At 49.3% G+C, this 21209-nt stretch overlaps 1 protein-coding gene across 1 annotated transcript; it reads left to right on the top strand.

Annotated features, from left to right (window-relative positions):
* The first annotated feature begins 412 nt into the window (after positions 1–412).
* On the top strand, positions 413–19962 carry Nt5m (5',3'-nucleotidase, mitochondrial). Its single transcript, XM_051167869.1, has 5 exons — positions 413–670; positions 5366–5466; positions 12397–12457; positions 18127–18241; positions 19339–19962. The coding sequence occupies exons 1-5, from the start codon at positions 428–430 to the stop codon at positions 19479–19481; spliced, it is 663 nt and encodes a 220-aa protein (XP_051023826.1). The 5' UTR covers positions 413–427; the 3' UTR covers positions 19482–19962.
* Positions 19963–21209: the final 1247 nt, after the last annotated feature.

Below are 21209 nucleotides of genomic sequence, written 5' to 3' on the forward strand. Positions count from 1 at the left end.
CCTGCAGGTGTACATGCAGTCAGAGCACTGTATCCATAATAATAGATTTTCTTTAAATCTTAAAAAAACAAAAACAAACCTGTACCCACAATCCAGGATGGCTGAAACTTTGTCTTTTGGGTTCAGAGCCTAACGAATTAAGTGCTCAGTAAATACCTACGGATTCAGGTTTGTTCCTCCGGGTGATGGGCTCCTCCATCCTTCATTGCCGCAGTTAGAGAAGGGCGCCAGCCTGGATCTCACAGACTGGGACTGGATGTCCCAGGGCGATCAGCACCCACGTTCACCTTCATCTTCTCCAGGCGCATATACCTTTAAGGGCGGCGGGGCTGCGCGCGGGCCTCGCTCTGGGCTGGAGCCTGCGCGTCGGTGTCGGCGGCCGAGGCTGCGTCTACCGAGGGTCCAGGGCGCCGAGACCAGCCGGGCGATGCTCAGGCTGCGCGGCTGCTGCGCGCGTCCCCGCGGCGCCCCGCTACGGGTCGAGCGGAGCCGGGCGAGCAGCCGCGCCCTGCGGGTGCTGGTGGACATGGACGGCGTGCTGGCGGACTTCGAGGGCGGCTTCCTCCGGAAGTTCCGCGCGCGCTTCCCGGACCTGCCCTTCGTGGCGCTGGAGGACCGGCGCGGCTTCTGGGTGTCGGAGCAGTACGGACGTCTGCAGCCTGGGCTGAGCGTGAGCACCCGCGGGAGGGGAAACTGAGGCCGCAGCTGTCCAGCCCCAAGCCAGCTGGACTCCTCATTGACCTTTGGCGGGTCCTTTTGTACAACAGGGCCCCCGTGGAGGAGTAGGGCCACAGGGCAGCTGCTGCTGCTGGCTGTCACCTGGGCTTCTAGCAGTCTCTTTACTCTCCTGTCCGTCTTGACACTCTGCCTCTTTCCTTCCCTCTCTTCCTCTTCCCCCCTTACCCCTGCCACTGCCCCTCATTATCCACTTCCCCCCAGTATTGGAGAGTGAACCCAGAGCCTCTTGTAGACTAGACAAGCTCTATACACTGACCTACATCCCCGGTCCTCTTAGGCTTTTACTTTGTCTTGGTCTCTCACGAGCTTCCCTGCGCTACCCTTGAACTAATTCAGTGTGTAACCTGGGAGACCTTGAAATGCTGATCCTCCTGCTCCAGCCTCTCAAGAAGCTGAGAACACAAGCCTGTAACACCAGGCTGGGCTTGAATTTTAAATTTACATTTTATTTATTTATTTATTTTGATTTTTTTTTTTTTTTTCGAGACAGGGTTTCACTGTGTAGCCTTGATTGTCCTGGAACTCGATCTGTAGACCAGGCTGTCCTGGAACTCACAGAGAGATCCGCCTGCCTCTGCTTCCCGAGTGCTGGGATCAAAGGCGTGTGAATTTTAAATTCTTCGTCTATTTGGCCTCAGATAATTTGTTACATAAAAAAAAAAAAAATAGACTAAGCATTCTAAGTCTACTTGCCCTTACACAGACACGGCTATTTCTTCCTCCTGCTGAATTTGACAGGTGTCTTGGCCCTACGCTTTTGCCTCTATCCACAGTCCACGGAAGCGTGACTTCCAGGGGTACCGAATGCCAGAGGGTGTGATTTACGGGAAGCGTCACATGGGGAGTCAGGGTCTAGGTAGAGTAAACCTTTTCTCTTGACCACACAAGGTCTTTGCTGAGCCTTTGGGCGACGCCTCCCCATGGCTAGACAAATATCCAGGGTTTTTGGTAGAGACATTTGGAGACTTACACTGTTTTTATGAGAGGAACTGGGAATTTTCGAAGCATAGGCTTAGAGGATGAATTCTCTGGTGTCTCTCAGTTGGCTGCCTAGGGGCTATAGCTAGAGGGCTTGACAGTGAGCAGGAGTTTTGTTTTTGTTTTGTTTATTCTTTTTTTTTTTTTAGATTTTATTTATTTATTATTTATATAGTATTCTGCCCCCATGTGTGCCTGCATGCCAGAAGAGGGACCAGATCTCATTGTAGATGGTTGTGAGCCTTCTTTGTTTTTTATTTACCAGGTTTGTTTCATTCACAGTTCCCAGGACTGATGGAAGTGAGGTAATGAAGAAAAAAATACATAGACAGGTTCTTGGCTCTTGGTTTTCTCCTTCTTCTCCTTGCTTTCTTGGTCTTTGTTTCTCTTGGTTTTCTCTCTCTCTCTCTCTCTCTCTCTCTCTCTCTCTCTCTCCCCCTCTCTCTCTCCTCCCTGCCCCCTTCCTTTCATGGTCCAGTTCAGTCTGGATTCTTCCAGATGCCTGTACTCTCCCTCATAGCTACACTAACACTTCCTTCTCAACCATAAAAAAACAAAAACAAAAACAAACAAACAAAAAAAACCCCAACAGAAACAGAAAGCTGGCTCTGGACAGGAGCAGTCTGCAGGTAGTAAACACCCAAAGGAAAAAGCTAGGGTGGACATTTTCTGCACACACTGCATTTGGACCAGGGGACGGTTTTATACCATGCTTCTGAGCCTCGTGCCAGGGTGGGGGCAGGGACTCTGCCCTTCTTCCATGGGTCTGAGGCTCTGGGGTTCTTGACATATCTCTGCCTATGTCAGCAACATGCATCCACTCAGGACTTCACTCAGGGCTCTCTCCTGTCCTCACCCAATACACTGCCTTCCCTTGAGTGCGGGAAGATCCTATTACCTCCACTTTGCACGCGAGGGTTAGTAAGGAGTGACGATGCAATGGACTCAAGCCTCAGCAACATGTCTGTCTGCATCTCTCTCTCTCTCTCTCTCTCTCTCTCTCTCTCTCTCTCTCTCTCTCTCTCTCTCTCTCTCTCTCCACTCTGGCATTCTGGTCTCCATTCTGTTTTCTCTTTTGATTTCAACAAGGTATACAGGGCTGGTAATACAGCTGGATGGTAGAGGGTTGCCTAGCAAGTGTAAGACTCCAGGGTTCGATCTTGGCACTGCAATGCCCCCCCCGACCCAGCCCCTAGAGCCCCACATAATAAATAAGGCACCTCCACAATAATGTGGTTTACTGAGGGACAGGTATTTAAAAGGGACGTGCGGTATCATTTCTGTTCATTTTCAGATGGTGCTTCTGCAAGCAGCTTTCACAGGGCCTGGGTAACGGACATCTCCCAGTGCTGAGCACTACGAAAAACTTTAAGCCAAAGGAAATATGCTCTGTTAGCTCTGTAGCCCCAGCAATCAACTACCACACTGCTTGGGGTTCACTTGTAAATGACCGACCAACGTTCAGACTTGGGGGGGGGCATAATTTTCTTGTAGGGATACATTAAATGTATTTATTTAGTATTACATGTGTGAGTGTTTTGCCTGTATACACACGCATGTATATATATGTATACATGTGCGCTATGTGCAGTCCTGGTGTACAAAGATCAGAAGAGGGTATCCAAAGCCTTAAAACTGGAGTTACTGTGCTGGGTGATGGTGGCGCATGCCTTTAATCCCAGCACTTGGGAGGCAGAGGCAGGCGGATCTCTGTGGGTTCGAGGCCAGCCTGGTCTACAAAGCAAGTGCAGGACAGTCAGGGCTGTTACCCTGTGAAACCCTGTCTCAAAAACAAACAAACAAACAAACAAAAAACTGGAGTTACTTACAGATGGTTGTGAGCTACCATGTGGGTGCTGGGATTGAACTCAGGACCTCTGCAAAGGCAACAAATGTTCCTCACCTCTGAGATATCACTCCAGCCTGGGGAATATACTAATGGGATAAAATGAAGTCTACCCAGACTCTGCAAGTGGACTTGCTTCAAAACCCACCATAAAGAAGAGGAGGAGGAGAAGAAAAAGAAGAACAGGATGAAAGTTTAGGAGTTTAGCCGAGGAGTAGTGTTTGCCTAGGATGCATGAGGCCCTGGGTTTTATCTTCAGCACCATAAAACAAAGAAAAGGTGCAGCGATTTACCGGCTCTTTGTATAGCTAACCCAAATCCAAAAACGACTAATTCTTCCAAGTGCAAGGTGAGCGAGCAAGAGGAAGGTGGGAGGAACCTACTGGTTTCCACTCATGCCTTTCTCACACCTCAGCTCTCTGAAGGATGCCCCAGAGCCTCCCTGTGGCCTGGTTGTCAAAGCATCTGGTTAAACCAGAAAGATATATAATAGATGTAGGTATTTTTACTTTGTATTCTTGCCCCTTGGTGTTGGGGAGACTCGTTCCAGGAACCCCCCCCCTTAGGGTACCAAAATGTACAGATGCCCAAACCCTTCATGTAAAGCGGCACAGTGTTTGTGTATGGCCCGTGTAATCCTGTGTAGCTCTAGGTGGCTTATAATATGGAATACAGTGTAAATGCCATGAGGATGGCTTTGAATACTGATAGTAAGGGAGCCAAGACACAGAAAAGGGCCTCTTGAGTATTAAGTACAGACAGTAATTTTTCACTGAGGGTTTTCTGTCTGTGGTCGTTTGAATCCATGGATGTGGGTGTCATGACTCCTGAGGGCTGGCTGCATCTTTGTCTTCAGTCCCTTTGGTTTCCATAGTACTCTTGGAGGGGGACGTGGCAAAGGTGGAAAGGAAAGCTCATTTCAGGTGACTTAGACTCCTCAGCTGCTAGGGCAGAGAAGAAATGACCTCTGTCAGTGCTTCACCAGGAACAAGTGATGGGAGGACAGGACACAAAGGACAGGGAGCCGAGAAGCTGACACTATAGGCTTGGCGTTGGAACTCCCTGTCTGTTCTGTCTCACCAGGACTCCGGGAGGGATGGGTCTTGTCTTCCTGCTGTTGGAGAGAAGCCACGAGGGTGGTGGCCAGCCCAGAGTTGACTTACAGCAAGGGTCATACTGCCTCCATATGTGAGTTCAAGTCCTGGTGGTGTTACCCCCTAAGTGGCCTTGAAGGAAACCGTGCTTAAATTGTGGACCAGCCATCCTTGGTCCTTATAGATTGCAAGGATGGAACTTGGGAATGTGTCTTAGTAATTGTGTTTGCTCAAGCTCGTGTAGTTGACACGGTATTGGTGCTCTCATAACCAGGCAAAGGTGTTTCCTGTACTCATATCTACAGCACTGAGAAGCTGTCTTCAGCCTCCAACTCTAGTGACTCTTTTGTTGTGACCATGAATGCTTTCAGCCCCACTGTGTGCTGGCTGGAGGCAAGCCTGGCAAATGCACACTTTGTAGGACTGTCCTCAACTTGAGAGCAGTGGCTCTCCCAGAGCTGACATCTTAGCCTGCCTCTACTAGGTCCTAACAGAAGTCACACCCCTCCCGATAGAGGGGCCCCAGCACGTGGAACTCTTATGATTGTCCTCAGGAAATAGGTCTAGGGTGAGTGTAGGTGAACCTTGAACCCCCTTCCTACCCAGCAGCAGCCCTGCCCAGCCATGTATGCTTCTAAGAGGAGGGTGGTGAGATAGTGGGGACCTGGAGGTGACTTTTTTTTTTTTTTTTTTTTTTTTGGCTTCTCAGGAGAAAGCCATCAGCATCTGGGAGTCAAAGGATTTCTTCTTTGAACTCGAGCCTCTTCCAGGAGCTGTGGAAGCTGTGAAGCAGATGGCCAGTCTGCAGAAGTAAGTATATCTTCCTCCCTTGGGATGCTGCAATCCAGGCCTGTACCTTTTATCTTGCTGTCTTGCCCTCCTTCCTCAGCCCTGCAGAGGCCCATTGCATCCTCATTTCTGACCCTGGTGAAAGCCCTGCTGGGCATGTGCTGTGGGCACCAGCATGCCTGTGACACACCCAGCTAGCAGTTGTGAAGCAGTCACGCAGGGCATAGCATCCCAGTCTTCTAAGTGCTGAAGGGGATGATCAGCAGGCCTCAGTGGGCAAAAGGGGGCTTCAGAAAGGACAGGGGTATCATCTTGCTCTGGTGAACTGAGAATGTGTGGTCCGAAGCCCTCACCCTATACCCACCCTCTATGGTCCTCTGCCTGTGGGGACTTGTGGACAGTGTGCCTTCCTGAGAGCTTTTACAACCACAGGGTTATTGGCATGTGCCCCACACCTCAAAGCCTACCCATTTTAAGTGTATAGTCTAGTGGGTTTTAGAACACTTAAGAGTTATGGAGCCATTGCTACTGTCCATTTCAGATTTTTTTTCATCACCCCCTAAAAGAAAATGTCAAACCCATTAGCACACTGCTCCTTCCTGCTTTTCTGTGGGTCCTAAGAACCACTAATCCATGTTCTGCTTCCAGGGCTTTGTTCATGCAAGCGCCACTATCTAGCATGTGGTCTGGCTCCTTATACTTGATAATTTTTAAGGCCTATTCATTTTGTAGTATCTGTCAACACTCACTCTTTTACTCTGTGAGTGTGTGTCATTGGAGATGGATCTTTGTATGACTTTCATATGATAGACAAGTGCTGTAACCATTAAGCTATACCCCCAACCATGTACTTAGCCTTTTGACAACAGAAGAGTCATTCATACAAATAGACTGCCCATTTTGTGTGTTCATTCATTAGGTGATAGACATTTGGACTGTTTTCGTCTTTTGACTTTGCAAGTAGCGCTGCCATGAACTTTTGTGTTGGCATTTGTTTGAACACCTGCTGTATTCTTTGGGGGGCATATACCTCAGAGTAAAACTGTGAGGTCACAGGGTAATTCTATATTTAATACTTTAAAGAATCATCAAGCTGTTTCCATTAATCTTTGGGAAGACTGCAGTTTCTTGACCTGTCATTGTCTTATATTTCCTAGCCATCTTGGTTGTGGATGTAACTATGGGCACACATTGTGGTTTTTCTTTTTCAGATGTTTTAAGATTTAACTTTAGTCCTAAAACAAATCATTTTATTTTATGTATGTGGATGTTTTATCTGAATGTGTGTCTGTGCACCACATGCATGCCTGGTGCCTGTAGAGGCAAGAAGAAGGTGGGACTCTCTGGGACTGGAGTCACAGATGGTTCTAAGCCATCATGTGAGTGCTGGGAGTCGAACCTGGATCCTCTGGAGAAGTAACCAGTGTTTTTAACGACCGAGATACCTCTCCAGCTTTTATATCATAATCCTGTCTATCTACCTATCTATTGTCTGTCTGTCTGTCTGTCTGTCTGTCTGTCTGTCTGTCTATCTGTCTATCTGTCTATCTTTGTACTGCAGAGGATTGAACCAAGAGTTTTATGCATACTAGGTGTCTTAGTTACTTTTCTCTTGCTGTGAAGAGACATCACAACCAAGGCAACTAATAAAAGAAAGCATTTGGCTGGGGGTTTGCTTAGAGTTTCAGGGGGTTAGTCTATGACCATCATGGTGGGGAACATGGTGGCAGGCAGGCAGGCATGGCACTAGAGCAGTAGTTGAGAGCTTATATGTCATCTACAAGATCGAGGCAAATTAAAATGTGACTTAGTGTGGGTTTTTGAAACTCTTCCTTCAGCAAGGCCACGCCTCCTAATCCTTAATAAACACTCCACCAGCGGGAACCAAACTCCTATGGGGGCCACTGTAATTAAAACTACTCTGTTATGCTCCAGTCCCTTTAGTCCTTTCTTTTTCTTTTTCTTTTCTTTTCTTTTTTCTTTTTTTTTTTTTTTTTCTTTTTTAGATATGCTCACACTATTTAGCTCTGGCTGGCCTGGAACTTGCTATGTACAGACCAAGCTGGTCTTGAAATAATGGAGATCCACTTGCCTGTGCCTCGTGAGTGCTGGGATTAAAGGCAGGTACCATCACGCACAACTTCCTCCATGAGTTTTGAGTCCAGCTGAATGACTCTTGTGTGTGAGTGTCTAATTAGCCCAGCGCCTTTTGTTGCAAAGACTATTATTTCTCCCATTGCCTTGGCACCCAGTTTAAAGTCAGTTGTCCCCAAATGTAATGGTTTACTTTGAGATTTGCCCACGATTTTGCTTAAATTTAGCAAACTGGGTGACATAAGTGTGATGCGGTCTTCATTGGGCTATATATAAAGGACTCTCAAGCTATCCACTCGAAAATCCACATAGTAGAAGGAGAGAACTGATTCTTGCAAATTGTTCTCTGACCTCCACACCTCTCCCTCTCCCTCACTCTCCCTCTCCAGCCACACCCCCCTTACACACAACACATAGACACACACACACACACACACAATGTGTAAAATCAAATCTGACTAGACAGGTACAAGGAAAACACAACATTCTTACAGTCTGAGTTGAGTTATAGGCCTTGCTTGGTTAGTACATTATCTTAGGGCTTGAGCTCAGGTCCTGAAGAACAGTATATTTCATTATGTTTTATGGTATGAATTTGATTTATAAAGATCTATGGTGAGTCCAGATGAGACCTGATGGGCTGTGATCATATGGTGGGGGAGGAGGTCCCCTTCTGTCACAGGTCTAGAGGAGGGGAGTAGGGTGAGAGAGGGGGTGAACAGAAAGATACAAGTTAGGGGATAACAATCAGGACGTATTCTGAATAAATGATTTTTAAAGAATCTGTGGTGAGGTTTGAGAGATGGCTCATTATTTAAGAGCACTGGCTGCTCTTCCAGAGGACCCAGGTTCAATTTCAGCACCCACATGGCAGCTCACAACTGTCTGCAACTCCCGTTCTGAGTGATCTGACACCTTCACACAGACATACATGTAGTCAAAACGCTAATGTACATGAAAAAAAAAAGTCATTAAAAAAAAGATCTGTGGCGAGAGTTTGGGAAGCAGGCATGGTTGAACTTCTGTGCTCATGCGTTCCTCGCCCTTGGAGTTGACCTATTTTATTATTTCTTTTATTTTCTGAGATTGTATATAAGTACATCATATCTCCCTTCCCTTTCCTCCCTCCAAACCTTCCCATGTACCACTCCTTGCCTTCTTTCAAATTTATGACCTTTTAAAGAAATTATTACACACACACACACACACACACACACACACACACACACACACACACACGTCAGTCAGCAGATGGCTGAGGTAGAAGCTCTGTTAGCTTCAAATTGCCTCGGTCTATATAATGTTACTTGTAGTATATTTTCAGGGGTATCTGGTATTGGATCACCAGTTTTCTCTTCCCTGGGGAAGGCCATTTTTACCCACTCTCAGCATTCCTTAGTCACCTGGGGCTCTCTGTGTAGGGTCCAGGCCTCCTGGGCTTTCCCCCATCCACTTTAGCAAGTCTGTTGTTGGCCTCCTTGCTCAGCCCACATTTAGGCAGGCGTGGTGGTGAGACTTTATGGGTGTAACTTCAGACATTAGTAGGTGACACAGTCTCACAGCAAACTCCCTATTCCCCTGGCTCTTAAAACATTTCTGGTCCCTCTTCTGAAATGGTCCCTGAGGTGCAGGAGCATTGTTGTGGGTGTCTCCCCTGGGACAGGACTTCATAACTTTTGATCAGTTGTGGAATTCTGTGATGGTCTCCATGATGAGGAGTGAGGTCTGCACTTATCTGGGAGTGTAAGGACAGCTATTTAGCATGTAGTTAGGGACGTTGCTGGCTTAGTAAAGTAGTGGTTACAGGTTCGTCGCCAAGAATCGTGCCTTCCCTTGCCCTGGGTAGTTGGCTTGCTTTCCAGTACCAGGTATGATTTCATCTTGTTGAGTGGTCGTCTTAAGTCCAAGCAGAGAGTTGTTGGTCCCCGCCAATGCAGGGTGCCACTAGTGCACTTTAGGGCTATGGTGCCATGCTGGTCTTGCTGTGGTTCACAGGTGTCATAGCTGGGAAGGACTGGTGGCTGCTTCTCTCCTTTGGAAGCTTTCAAGGTACCTTGTGGTGCCATGAAAGCTAGTCCTCAGGGATGTGGCTTTCCGGTCACTTCCAAGTCAGCGTTTCTGGGCCCTGTTTTTGAAATGCATGGTGTCTTCAGTACTTGGAGTTATCTCTCACCAAAGACAGGAGCAATAGCTATTTGGGAGTCTCTTGGAAAGCCCTGACCAACAGCTCAAAAGACAGCTTCTTATGCCCAGGCCTGGCTTTTGTTCAGTGGCCTTTGGCTCTTGGAGGGGAAGCATCAGTTGAGATGGAAAGATTTCACGTAAGCTCTGTATGTATTTGTAAACCAACTTACAGCTTTTCAGACATTTTTATTGTTATTTTACTCTTCTCCTCCTTTGAATCTATTTTGAATAAAAAGTACTCTAAAGCTGGGCTTGGTGGCACATGCCTGTAATCCTAGCACTCGGGGAGGCAGAGGCAGGCAGATCTCTGTGAGGTCAAGGTCAGCCTGGTCTACAAAGTGAATCTAGGACAGCCAGGGCTACACAGAGAAGCCCTGTCTCAAGACAAAAACAAAAAACAAAAAACAAACCTCTGAAAGAAAAGTTACATTTGGGGCCGGAGAGATGGCTCAGTGGTTAAGAACATTGAATGTTCCTCCAGAGGACCCAGGTTCAATTCCCAGCAACAACATGGCAGCTCTCAATTGTCAGTAACTCTTGTTCCAGGGGATCTGACACCCTCACACAGATAAACATGCAGTCAAAACAACCAATGTACATGACATAAAAATAAGTAAAAAATTTAAAAAATGTTATATTGGGAGATTAAAAAAAAAAAGCTGGAGAGGAGAGTGATGGCTCAATAGATAAAAGTAGTGGACACCAAGCCTACCTGAGTCAGAGTCCTGGGACCCACACAGTGGACAGAGAGACCTGACCCCTGGAAGTTGTCCTCGAGCTCCACATGTATGCTGTGACACTCCCCTACAAAACAAGTAAGTAAATGTAACTTTAAAAAAGAGTTATGTGAGAGTAATCAGAATACATTATCTACATACATAAAATTGTCGAAGAACAAATTTAATCAATAAAAAGTTACATTCATGGTAAACGTGTATTTTTAGTATATCCAATATACGATTAGTCCTCTTGTATTAGTCAGCTTTGCGCTACTAATATATAAAACACCCGAGATATTCGGCTTAGGAAGGAAAAGGAGTTGGGAGCTTGAGAGGTGACTTAGCAGTGACAAGCACTTGTAACTGGATCTGGGTTCGATTCCAAGCACCCACATGGCTACTTACAATGGTCCATAACTTCAGAACTATTGGATTTGATGCCCTCTTCTGACTTCCCTGGGCACAAAGCATGCACATTGTGCACATACATTCATGCAGGCACGTGTGTGTATGTGCGTTATATGCATGCTTACATGCCAAATGTATCTCAATACAACTGTTTAAAATGATAAGTTTGAGCCAGATGGTGCCCAGTGTAGACCCATCTACTCAGAAGACCGAGACAGCGGGATTAGATGAACACAGGGGGTGAGGTGGGGTTGGGGGGGGGCGGCGATGTAATAAAAGGCTCTGTCCTGTGAGTCCTCCTCACAGGTTTTAGTTTAGATGAAGGAAGGGGCATGGAGGAGTCAGGACTGACCAGGCTGTCTGCTTTGAGATAGAAGAGTTGAGTCCAGCAAAGCTGGGGACTGAGACTTGGCCAGAGCTCTGGGGGTAGGCTACATGTGGTTGGTAGCAAGGCAGGGTTGGTGAAGGCTGTCTGGCCGGATCCAGAGCTCTTAGAGAATAGGGAAGGCTGCTGCTGGCTTGCCTTCCTTCCCTCTGAGGTTTGGGGTGTGAGGAAACGCCAGCCTAAGCTCAGACCTTCAGGTGAGGCAGCTTCCACAGAGGCTGGGGCGGATACTTTCGCTCTGCCATCCGTGTTGTCTCTTTGCCTGAACACTGAGAGGGTACAAGCAAAACTCCCCAGAGACCACCAGACAGGCTCCCACAGAACTCTCCAGGGACTAATTTACCAAATAGAGTTGGAGAAACACGGCTCCCACAGCCCGGATGGATAGGCAAGCTCATCCAGCGGCCAGAGTAGAAACAATGTTGTGACTGTTTGAAACAGGTGGGGGTGGTCAGGGATCCCTCCTGTGGGTGTAGGGAGCAGCAGGGTACCTGGGAAGCTTTCTTGGTCAGGGTCCCCAAGCATGAGTTGTGACAGTGCATTTATCATGCAAAACCCATGTCCCTCTTGAGGCCACATATTCAGAGAGACTGTCTCATGGGAGCTTGGCTCCCTCCCTGTGCAGCCCGCAGCCAGGGTGTGGAAGATAGCTTCCGCCCGAGTAGCTGGGCATGCAGTTCTCTTTCAACTGTTTGTAGGCTCTACAGTATTTTTTTTTCCCCTTTAGTTTCTCCCTCCTCTCTTTTTGATGCCGGAGATGGCACCCAAAGCCTTGCTTTTGGGGCACACCGTCTCTACTACTGAGCCCCCCAGCCCTCCGCATCTGTTTAGCACTGTGCTTGTAGAATACCTATTTCTCCCTGGCCCCTGGCCCTGCTTGCATATTCAGCTGTATTATGTGCTCAGCCCAGCTAACCTTCTGGGTCTAGCCCTGTGAAAATCCCCCGGCCTCAGAGTTTGTTGCCTGTAGCCAGGGTAGATCATCTGTGGCTGCCCAGGACCTTTGAGCGGTTATAGCCTCTCGTGTGGGAAGGCACAGACCAGAGCGTTTCCCCCTGACAGGTGCAGACGCAGGCCCTGGCAGGGCTCAGTGGGCAGAGGTGGGTGGTACACAGCGGCATGGAGACAGCTGCCGGCTCATTGTCCTTTCTCTTCTGGCAGCACCGATGTCTTCATCTGTACGAGCCCCATCAAGAAGTTCAAGTACTGTCCCTATGAGAAGGTAGGTAAGGAGTATGTCCCAGGCAAGGGCTGCCGTGTGACGCAGGGCCCCGGCCTGGTGCTCCCTGCCTTTCTGCGCTGGCCTCAGGCTCTACCTCACGAGCTGGACCGGAAGGGGCTAGAAGCTCAAGGACATCCTTGCATGAACAGCATCCTTTCATTGGTTCTCACACTCTCCCTCGTGGTACAGGGAGCATCCCACATGCCAGGCAAGCACTCTGACACTCAGCCACACCCTCAGGCCCCAACATTCAGTAGGTTGAGACCGGGGGATTGCATGTTCCAGGCCAGCCTGTGCTACATAGTGATTTCAAGGCCAGCTTAGGCTACAGTGAGATCTGTCATGCCCCTACCCCACCCCCCAAACACAAAAGAAAGTCTAAGCAAGGAGGTGTTAGTTTGCTTTTCTGTGTGCTCTTTTGTCTTACTGAAAGAAGTAAAACAGTTGTTGCTGTGGGGAGCTTTCTGTGCGGCGAGGGTTGGGCCACCACACCTTGCAGGTTTCTCAGACGCTCCTGTGGACCCGGAAGGCTGGCTTTCCAGTCAGGTTTCCCCCCACGAAGCCTTCAAATCTTCATGCTCCAATGCTGTTCTCGGCCTGGAGCTGTTCCTGTGCCTCACACTCAGGGCAGTCACTGGGGATTATGTGAGCCTGCTGTGCCAGCAGGTGGCCAACCCCAACCCTTTGATCTGCTGAGGCTGAGTTCATTTCAGCCCCAGGGAGTGGGTGTTGGATCCACAGCTCCTGGCGGTGGAGTGAGGAGGGAAGGCTGGGACCCCACTTTGAATCAGGTGACCAGTCCCCAAAGGATCTGCACTGCTGGGGTCAATACCCCTGGGGACTGGTCATAAGCAGACATTTTCAGCAACACTGATCTTTTGAATTAAAACCTCTAGGAGGGCTAGTGTGGTCTCTGCCAGTTTGCGGGGCTGAACCCCTAAACTTGTGCCGTGAAAGTCAGGGGACTGACTTTATCTGGCTCAAACAACTGAACAGGTGCCATGGGTGGCTGTCAAAATCTACAGACACTTGAGTTTCTTACAGAAGAAACAAGCATAGGCTGTACACATCCTGCCCTGAGCTTGGGGACTTAAGCCATCTCAGTTGACTGCAATACCCGATACAGTGTGAATGCCTTCGCTGCAGCTGCTCAATAGTCTTGTGTAGGAAATGATGATAAGAAAATCCGTACAGTCGGGGGTGAGGTGGCGCAGCACTCGGGAGGCAGAGGCAGGCAGATCGCTGTGAGTTTGAGGCCAGCCTGGTCTACAAAGCGAGTCCAGGACAGCCATGGCTACACAGGGAACATACAGGTTCAGTTTCGCTGCAGCTACTGGTTTCCATTGCTGTGGTGAGCCTACTGCTGTATGCTGGCTGCCGCCCTCCCACCCTCAATGTCTAATGAAATGGGTCATGTTTCCTATGGGTCCTCTTTCTGATACATACCTGGCCTCTGTCTGCTTCCCTTCTTATCACTGCCATTTTTAAACCTCTTTGTAGGGTTAGTGTTACCCCTGAAACTTCATAAGGTGGGTCACACCAACCCCATGCTAATTACTTCCCTGTAAAAACAAGCCTGGTCCAGCCTCAAAGCCTGCCTGGCACTTTCCATGTGAGGTGCTCCCACCACTCTGTGCTTTATGCTGCTGCCCTTGACTTGACTTATACGACAAAGGTGAACCGTGCTCCGTAGACTCATGTGAACCCTTAGCCCTGCTGTGTGGTGCTGCAGTAGGAGGTTATGGAACCTTTAAGAGGCGGGGCCTGAGAGTGGGTTACCAGGGGACATGTTTATGGGCTGGAAACCCCCCTTCCAACCTTAGAGTCTCTGTCTCTGTTTCCTGGTCCACCCAGAGATGAGCAAGCTTCCCCCATGCCTTTCCTGCCATACTAGATTTGCCCCCATAACCCATGAGCCAGGACCGATCCTCTCTTCCTTAACTTCGTTCTTTCAGGCTCTTTATTGCACTGACATGCAAAGTAACTAATGCGGTTGGTGGTGGCCCTCTTCTGTGTGCCTTTGTTCAGATGGCCATCACATTTGCCGAGCACCACATCTAATGTCTAGTCACCCTCTGCCGTGTCGTGCCTGTCTCGACCCTGGTTTCCTGTAAAACACTTACCACCACTTGGAATGGCTCTGTTTCTTTGTTTCTGGAGTATCTTCTGTCTCTTACCAGACTGAGGTCTGCAAAGCTGCCAACTACCATCTTTGCAGTGTAGAGCTAGGCATGCTGGGAACACTTGAATAGGTCTATTGTTCAACAGAGAACTGTCAAGAACATTTTAAAATTATTTTGGGGGAACTTTATACATGAGTAGTGTATTTACACCATCTCTACCCATCCTCCCTCTCCAATTCCTCTGCCCTCCCTCCCTCTCCAACTCATGAGCACACTCTCTCCCTCTCCCCATCCCTCCTCCCTCTTTCTGTCTGTCTGTGTGTGTGTGTGTCTGTCTGTCTGTCCTTTTCTCACTCCCCCCCACCCCCATCTCCTGAGTCCATTTAGTGTTGCTTGTATGTACATGTGCCTGGAGTCAGCCTCTTGGTGTAGGATAACCTATCAGGGCTCATCCCTGGAGAAAAGCAATTCTCCCACGCTCAACAGCCATTGGTTCCCTGTAGCTCTTCATCTAGGGGTGGGGCAGTTACGTGGGTAAAGCTTCTTTGTCATGTCGTGAAGACACTATTTGGAAGCAAGCATCCCGGTCTTCTGGTTCTTACTGTCTTTTTTTTTTTTCTACTTTTTTTTTTTTTTTTTTTTTTTTTTTTTTGGTTTTCTAGACAGAGTTTCTCTGTGTAGCCTTGGCTGTCCTGGACTTGCTTTGTAGACTAGGCTGGCCTCAAACTCACAGAGATCCACCTGCCTTTGCCTCCTGAGTGCTGGGATTACAGGTATGCGCCACCACGCCTGGCTCATTCTTACAATCTTTCTGGCCCCTCTTCTGTTGTTTGTCCTGAGCCGTAGTTGTAGGGGTTGTGTTGTAGATGGGGTTGGGGTTGTGCACGCTATTGTTCTTTGTACTTTGACTAGTTGTGTAATAGTCCTCATCTGCTGCAAAAAGAAGCTTCTTTGGTGGCAGTGAGAGCTGCACTTATTGTTAAATATGAAATGTGCACCATGCAACACGTATGCTATTAGATTTGTTGTAGAAACACGGGAGAGGAGGAAATGGGAAAGGGGTACCCCAGGGGAACAGAGAGACAGAGTTGTTTCTATTGCTGTAGATTTTTCCTTAGGGCCCATGACCTCTCTAGTCTCAATTTCTTGGCCTTATTAACCATCTCAGGTATGGGTTCCATCTCATGGAGCGGGCCTCACAGCCAATCAGAAGCTGGTGGGTTACTTCCATAACATTCGTGCCACTGTAGCACAGGTGGGTATAGTTTGTAGCAGGTTACTGCTGTAATTCTCAGGATTCAGAGCTGGGTGAGAATGATGATTCTTACCTCCTCAGGTAATATGTATACTGCCTTCTGGCACCGTAAATACTAATCAGTAGCAGTGAAGCTTCTAGTTGCGCATCAGCTTCAATTTTCTTCGTGTTTGATGACATAAGTATGTAGTGTCTTCAGCAATAGGGCCTTAGCACCAGAATTTTCTAGCTATCAATCCTCTGACATACGTACAGCTTATAATTTTTTTTCCATTCTATGAGCTGTCTCTGCTTCATTGAAGGTGTCCTTTGCTGTGAGAAGCTTTTTGTCTTTTAATTGAGTTGTTTTCTTGATGTCCAGTTTTTTGAGTACTTTGTATATTTTAGATGTCAGCCCTCTGCCAGATGTGTAGTTGGTAAATATCTTTCCCCTTTTGGTAGGCTGCCGTCTTGTCTGAATGACGGTGTCCTGTGCCATAAAGAAGCTTCTCGGTTTCACGAGGTTCCATTTATTAACTGTTGATCTTAGAGTCTGTGCTAATGGAGTTCTGTTCAGAAAAGCCTTTCCTGTGCCAGTGAGGTCAGGGCTGCTCCCCACTTTCTCATCTATCAGATTCATCATTCTGGTCTTATGTTGAGGTCCTTGATGCACTTGGAGTTTGTGCAGGGCGATGGATGCAGATCCATTGCCATTCTTCTGCATGCTGCTATCCTGCTTTAATTTTTCTTTGAAGTGCAGAGGTTTTATACATTTAGTTCGTATATGTAGGTCATGATCCATTTTGAGTTTATTTTTCATATGGTGGGGTATTCTCTACTCTCTCTTTTTTTCATGTGTCTCGTTCTAGTTGTTTCTCACTTGGGAAGGCAGTCTGGCCTTTTATACCCTACTCCAAGTCTGACATTCTGAATGGGTTCATTCATCCATGTCCCTCTTGCACTGTCTTGAATACTAGAGTTTGATAATAACTTTAAAATGGCCATGTGCAACACAGCTTTCTGCACAGGAGGGGCAGAGCCCTGATCCATCCTGACCCACCATCCCATAACGCTGCTAAGCTAGTATTATGAGCCAATAGGAGCCCTATTATCTCTGTAGGCTCTGCTCTATTCTCCAAGCCCTTCCTGTGCTAGAGGTCACTTGGGGCCACATGCAGTCTGCTCATGTCACATAGACCACAGCTGGGACTAAAAGGACCTGCCTGAGGCTTCAGTGTGGGGCCATTGGTGACTACACAGCCTTTCCCTCTGGAGGTCATATGAGCCAGTGGCATGCTTGGCAGCCATCTTCTTCTAGCTTCTGGCTTCTGGCTGCTCTTTGTTCTCCAGGTGGGGCCAGAGGAATCTGGACAAAGGCTCCTGTTCTCTAATGCTGGAAGCTGCCTTGATTAAAGTCCGTACCTGTCTTGGTCTGTGAGCAGATCAGGGCGGATGTATGATGTTAGCCAATGGCTAAACGCGGCTGCACATAGGGCAGCATGGCAGAGCTGTGACCCTCAGGCCCAGGGCCCACTCTTCCCTCTCCAGGGTCTCCAGAACGAACCAGACCCAGTGGGTAGTCAGGCCATATCTGCTGCCAGTTTCACTAGGGTGGTGAAGAAGGGAAGGGTGTTTTCCCAGTCCCCAAAAGTGTCCTATGAAAGGCTGAGGATGCCCAGAGCCCCACAGTGGCAGAGGGAAGTGTGGCCTGCTAGACTGGACAATGTTCTGTCAGTGATGGCTGTTACCCTGCTCTCACAGTTGAACTTTCTGCCTCCGTCCTGCAGACACATGCACTCTGCCTGTGTGTCCGGGATGCCAGCTGTCTGCAGCACCCCACTTGGCAGTGGTATGACAATCAAGTTCCCTGTAACTCTCCTCTCTCCCACACTACTGCTCTGTCACCTCCTCCCCCAGTATCATGTCACACATGGTTTGAATGCACCTGTCTCTGCTTTAAAGTCCTAGCAGACACTGGGCAGATCTGCTGGTTGTTTCTCTTGTGAGTCAGCCACCTTAGGAAGTCACTAAGTCCCCCAGGACACAGTGGCAGCCAGTGTGACTGACCTTTGAGAGAGTGCCGAGAGCATTCTATGTAGCTCTGGGGATGTCATGTCCTCGTCTGAGTTGTGACCCTTCTGTAGTGTAAGGGACAGGTGTGCAGGTCACACAGCTTCTAAGTCCAAATTCCTGGGCATGGAGCTGTCTGAGCTTGTCCCCAATATCAGCTTCCTTCCCTTCTGAGTGCCAGGGTCCTAGGCGAGCCATCTCCCAGCTCCATCTAATGCCATCTTCTCCTCTGTTACCTGCAGTATGCATGGGTGGAGAAGCACTTTGGCCCCGACTTTCTGGAGCAAATTGTATTGACCAGAGACAAGACCGTGGTCTCTGCCGACCTCCTCATAGACGACCGGCCGGACATCACAGGCAAGTGTCCTATAGCAGGGGTGGCAGGGGGGCTGGGAAGTTGTATTCTCCCTTCTCCCAAGTACCTCCCCCTGCCGTCCCCTCAGCCCACTTTCCACCATCACCAGGTGCTTATCAGCACCCAGCCAGGAGCTTCCTCCTGTCTGCACTATAGGGACCCAGAGCCACTGGAAGCCAGTAAGTCTGTGCCTTATCCAGATTGAGTGTGACCTATTGGCTTTCCTGAGGCAAGCGAAGACCCAGCTTTGGTTTTCAAACTGTTATATTTAGTAGCTTCCCGCCCTCTTTCCCCCCTCAAAGGTAGTTTAGGATAAGTCCATTATATAACAAGAAGTCACAGTATGGCGTCTATGACTGACAGTGGCTTGGGCATTGTATTTGCCCTCTTTTAGTTCCAGCTGATGACCCCCTTCCCAGAAAACAAGCAAACCAGTAACTTGGCTCATTTAGATGACAAGGCAGGGTGGAGGTGGTGGGGCTTCAGGCATGGTGAGATTTGAGAGTTCTGTCAGTCAGTCCACACAGTTTCCTGACTCCTGGAAGCAGTCTATTCTAGACACTTCAGGAGGAGGACACAACTTCTTTCCTAAAGTTACTGGATGCCAGGGGAAAGAAACATACCTATCTGCCCAGTCCCTCCAGAGGGACATCCAGTCTGTCTGTGTGGGTGGGGCCAGCCTCTCTCAAACCACAGTCTTCCAGAGGCTTAGGGTGATGTGACCCACAGGGCTTCAGCCACAGGAGCCGGAGGGTCACAACCCCAAGGAGCTTTACCAGTTGCTGCACAGCGTGGAAGGACCATGGTACTCGTAACGGCAGGGCATGCTGGCCTGGGCTTGAGGTAGCCCAGCATGGGCATAGATGTGGCTGACAACAGAGCCCCCACTGAAAGCCTCACTGTGTGGACCACTTCCAGAGTGTTGCACAGAGCACCCTGTGCACAGTGCCTCAATTTACCCTCATGCCTTCTGTAGGGCAGGCTAATAGAGTATCACTGTGCAGGCAAACTGAGTTGGGTGAGCACACCACCTGCTTGTGACTTGGTCCTAGGACCTGGGTGCCCAGTCTCTGGTCTGAGCTACTGCTTCCCTCCACAGGGGCCGAGCCACACCCCAGCTGGGAGCACATCCTCTTTACCTCCTGCCACAACCACCACCTGCAGCTGCAGCCCCCTCGCCGCAGGCTGCACTCATGGGCAGATGACTGGAAGGCCATCTTGGACAGCAAGCGGCCCTGCTGAGGGCTGTGCTATCTTGTGGTCCAGCGTGGGGCTCGCGGCTCATGACTGGATAGCAAACAGCCCACTGAGTGCTGTGCTGCAGTTCCCTGGTACTTCCTGGAGGACCCCAACGAATACTTCTGTCAAAACAACTTCTTGACACACTTCCCTTCTTCCCCTAGCCCAGCGAGGCCTTAACCTGATATTGCGGCGGGGCTGGAAGAAAGGCATATGCTCCCAGGCAACTTGGTCTGACCTCAAGCAGTGGCCTAATGTCAATCCCTCTCACTGCGTACAATAGGAGTATTCTCTAAGATGTGGGGGTACCCTGGTCCAGGATCTGCAAGGTGAGGAGTGCCGGGGGCAGATGACAGAGATTCCCCTGGCAGGCATGTGCCCTTCCACATCTACCATGGAATCTTGTTCAACGTACCCACTTGGTCTGTTGTGGCTTTCCGTGGCCACCAGGCTCTTCTGGAGACCAATAGTGACCCTGCCTATGGCCAGTCTCTTGCTCTGGTGGCCCTAGATCCCATTCATGGCCAAGAAAGGAGTCAGCAGGCTCGAACATTTGTTCATTTGACAACATGAGAAATAAATGCTACTCACATACAGCCTGTGCTGTGGCCTTCTTTAGAACCTGCCCCAGGGTCATCTAGTGTGCCATCTGCTCGTGATGTAAGCACATGGGAGTCCCACACACTGATGAACAGGACAGAAGTGGGCATAGCTCTCCTATGTGTGTGCCTCACACACCGTACGGGGGGAGGGAGCAAAGGCAAGATGGCCTGGATGGTGGCATTGCTGGCAGCCTGATGGTTTCTTTTGGTCCCATTCGTCTGAGGGAGGTACTGCTTCCCTCAAGCACCTCCCCCACCATCTTACCACAGACTCCTAACCCTGCAGGTAGGCACGGGGCCCCTCTCTATTCTCCTCCCAAAGCCATGTTCCCACAAGACTTAGAAACTGCTGCCACAGCCTCAGCATTTGTTCCCTTTCAGCTAAATCCCTGGGAGGTGACACCTGACCAGCCACATCCCAGCTGTCCTTTGAAGATTCTGGAAAACAGTGCCCTTGAATGCCAGTTGCATCCCCTAAATGCTGATTTGAGATGAGCTTGGTGACACACACCTGTTTGCCCAGCGCTTAGGCTGAGGCGGGAGCTACCTCCTGCTCAGGGAGTTTCTGGTCCCTGGGGCCCTTCATGGAGAGGCCTAGTGTCCAGTCTTTACTCGTCCTCCTCTTTGTGCTGGAGATGCTAAGAGCAGTATCTGACCAACCCCACTGTGATCTAGGAGGGTCCCTCTCCACAAGTTAGGGACACTCGAGAAAGGCGCCCTTAGGCAAACTCCTTTACGGCCTGAAGCTCTGATACCCTCCCAGCAAATGGTGCTCGTTACCTAGGAGGCCCCGAGCTTCCTGTCTGTCCTCACAGAGCCATGGTACGAGCCCTGGACCCCAGGGGTCTGAAAGCATCCCTGAAACCCAGGCATCAGTGGGTGCGCTTATCTGCTGGGATTCTGTACCCAAGGAGTGCAGTGGCTGGAACTGCCCCATCAGTGTGAGATGGTCATCAGACAAGCAGCCGTGGCTGAGGACTGGCAAGGGAAGTGGAAGCCCTGGAGGGCAGTTGGAGAGGCTGAGGAGCCATGCTCCAGGATGGCCCCCGTGCAGCAGTGTTACAGATTGGGCCAGTGAGACCCTCTGTCTGTCCCGGATGCTCAGCCACATGGCTGCCCTGCCTGGGAA

Source organism: Acomys russatus, chromosome 25, assembly GCF_903995435.1.
Source record: "Acomys russatus chromosome 25, mAcoRus1.1, whole genome shotgun sequence".
In the NCBI taxonomy this organism is placed as follows: domain Eukaryota; kingdom Metazoa; phylum Chordata; class Mammalia; order Rodentia; family Muridae; genus Acomys; species Acomys russatus.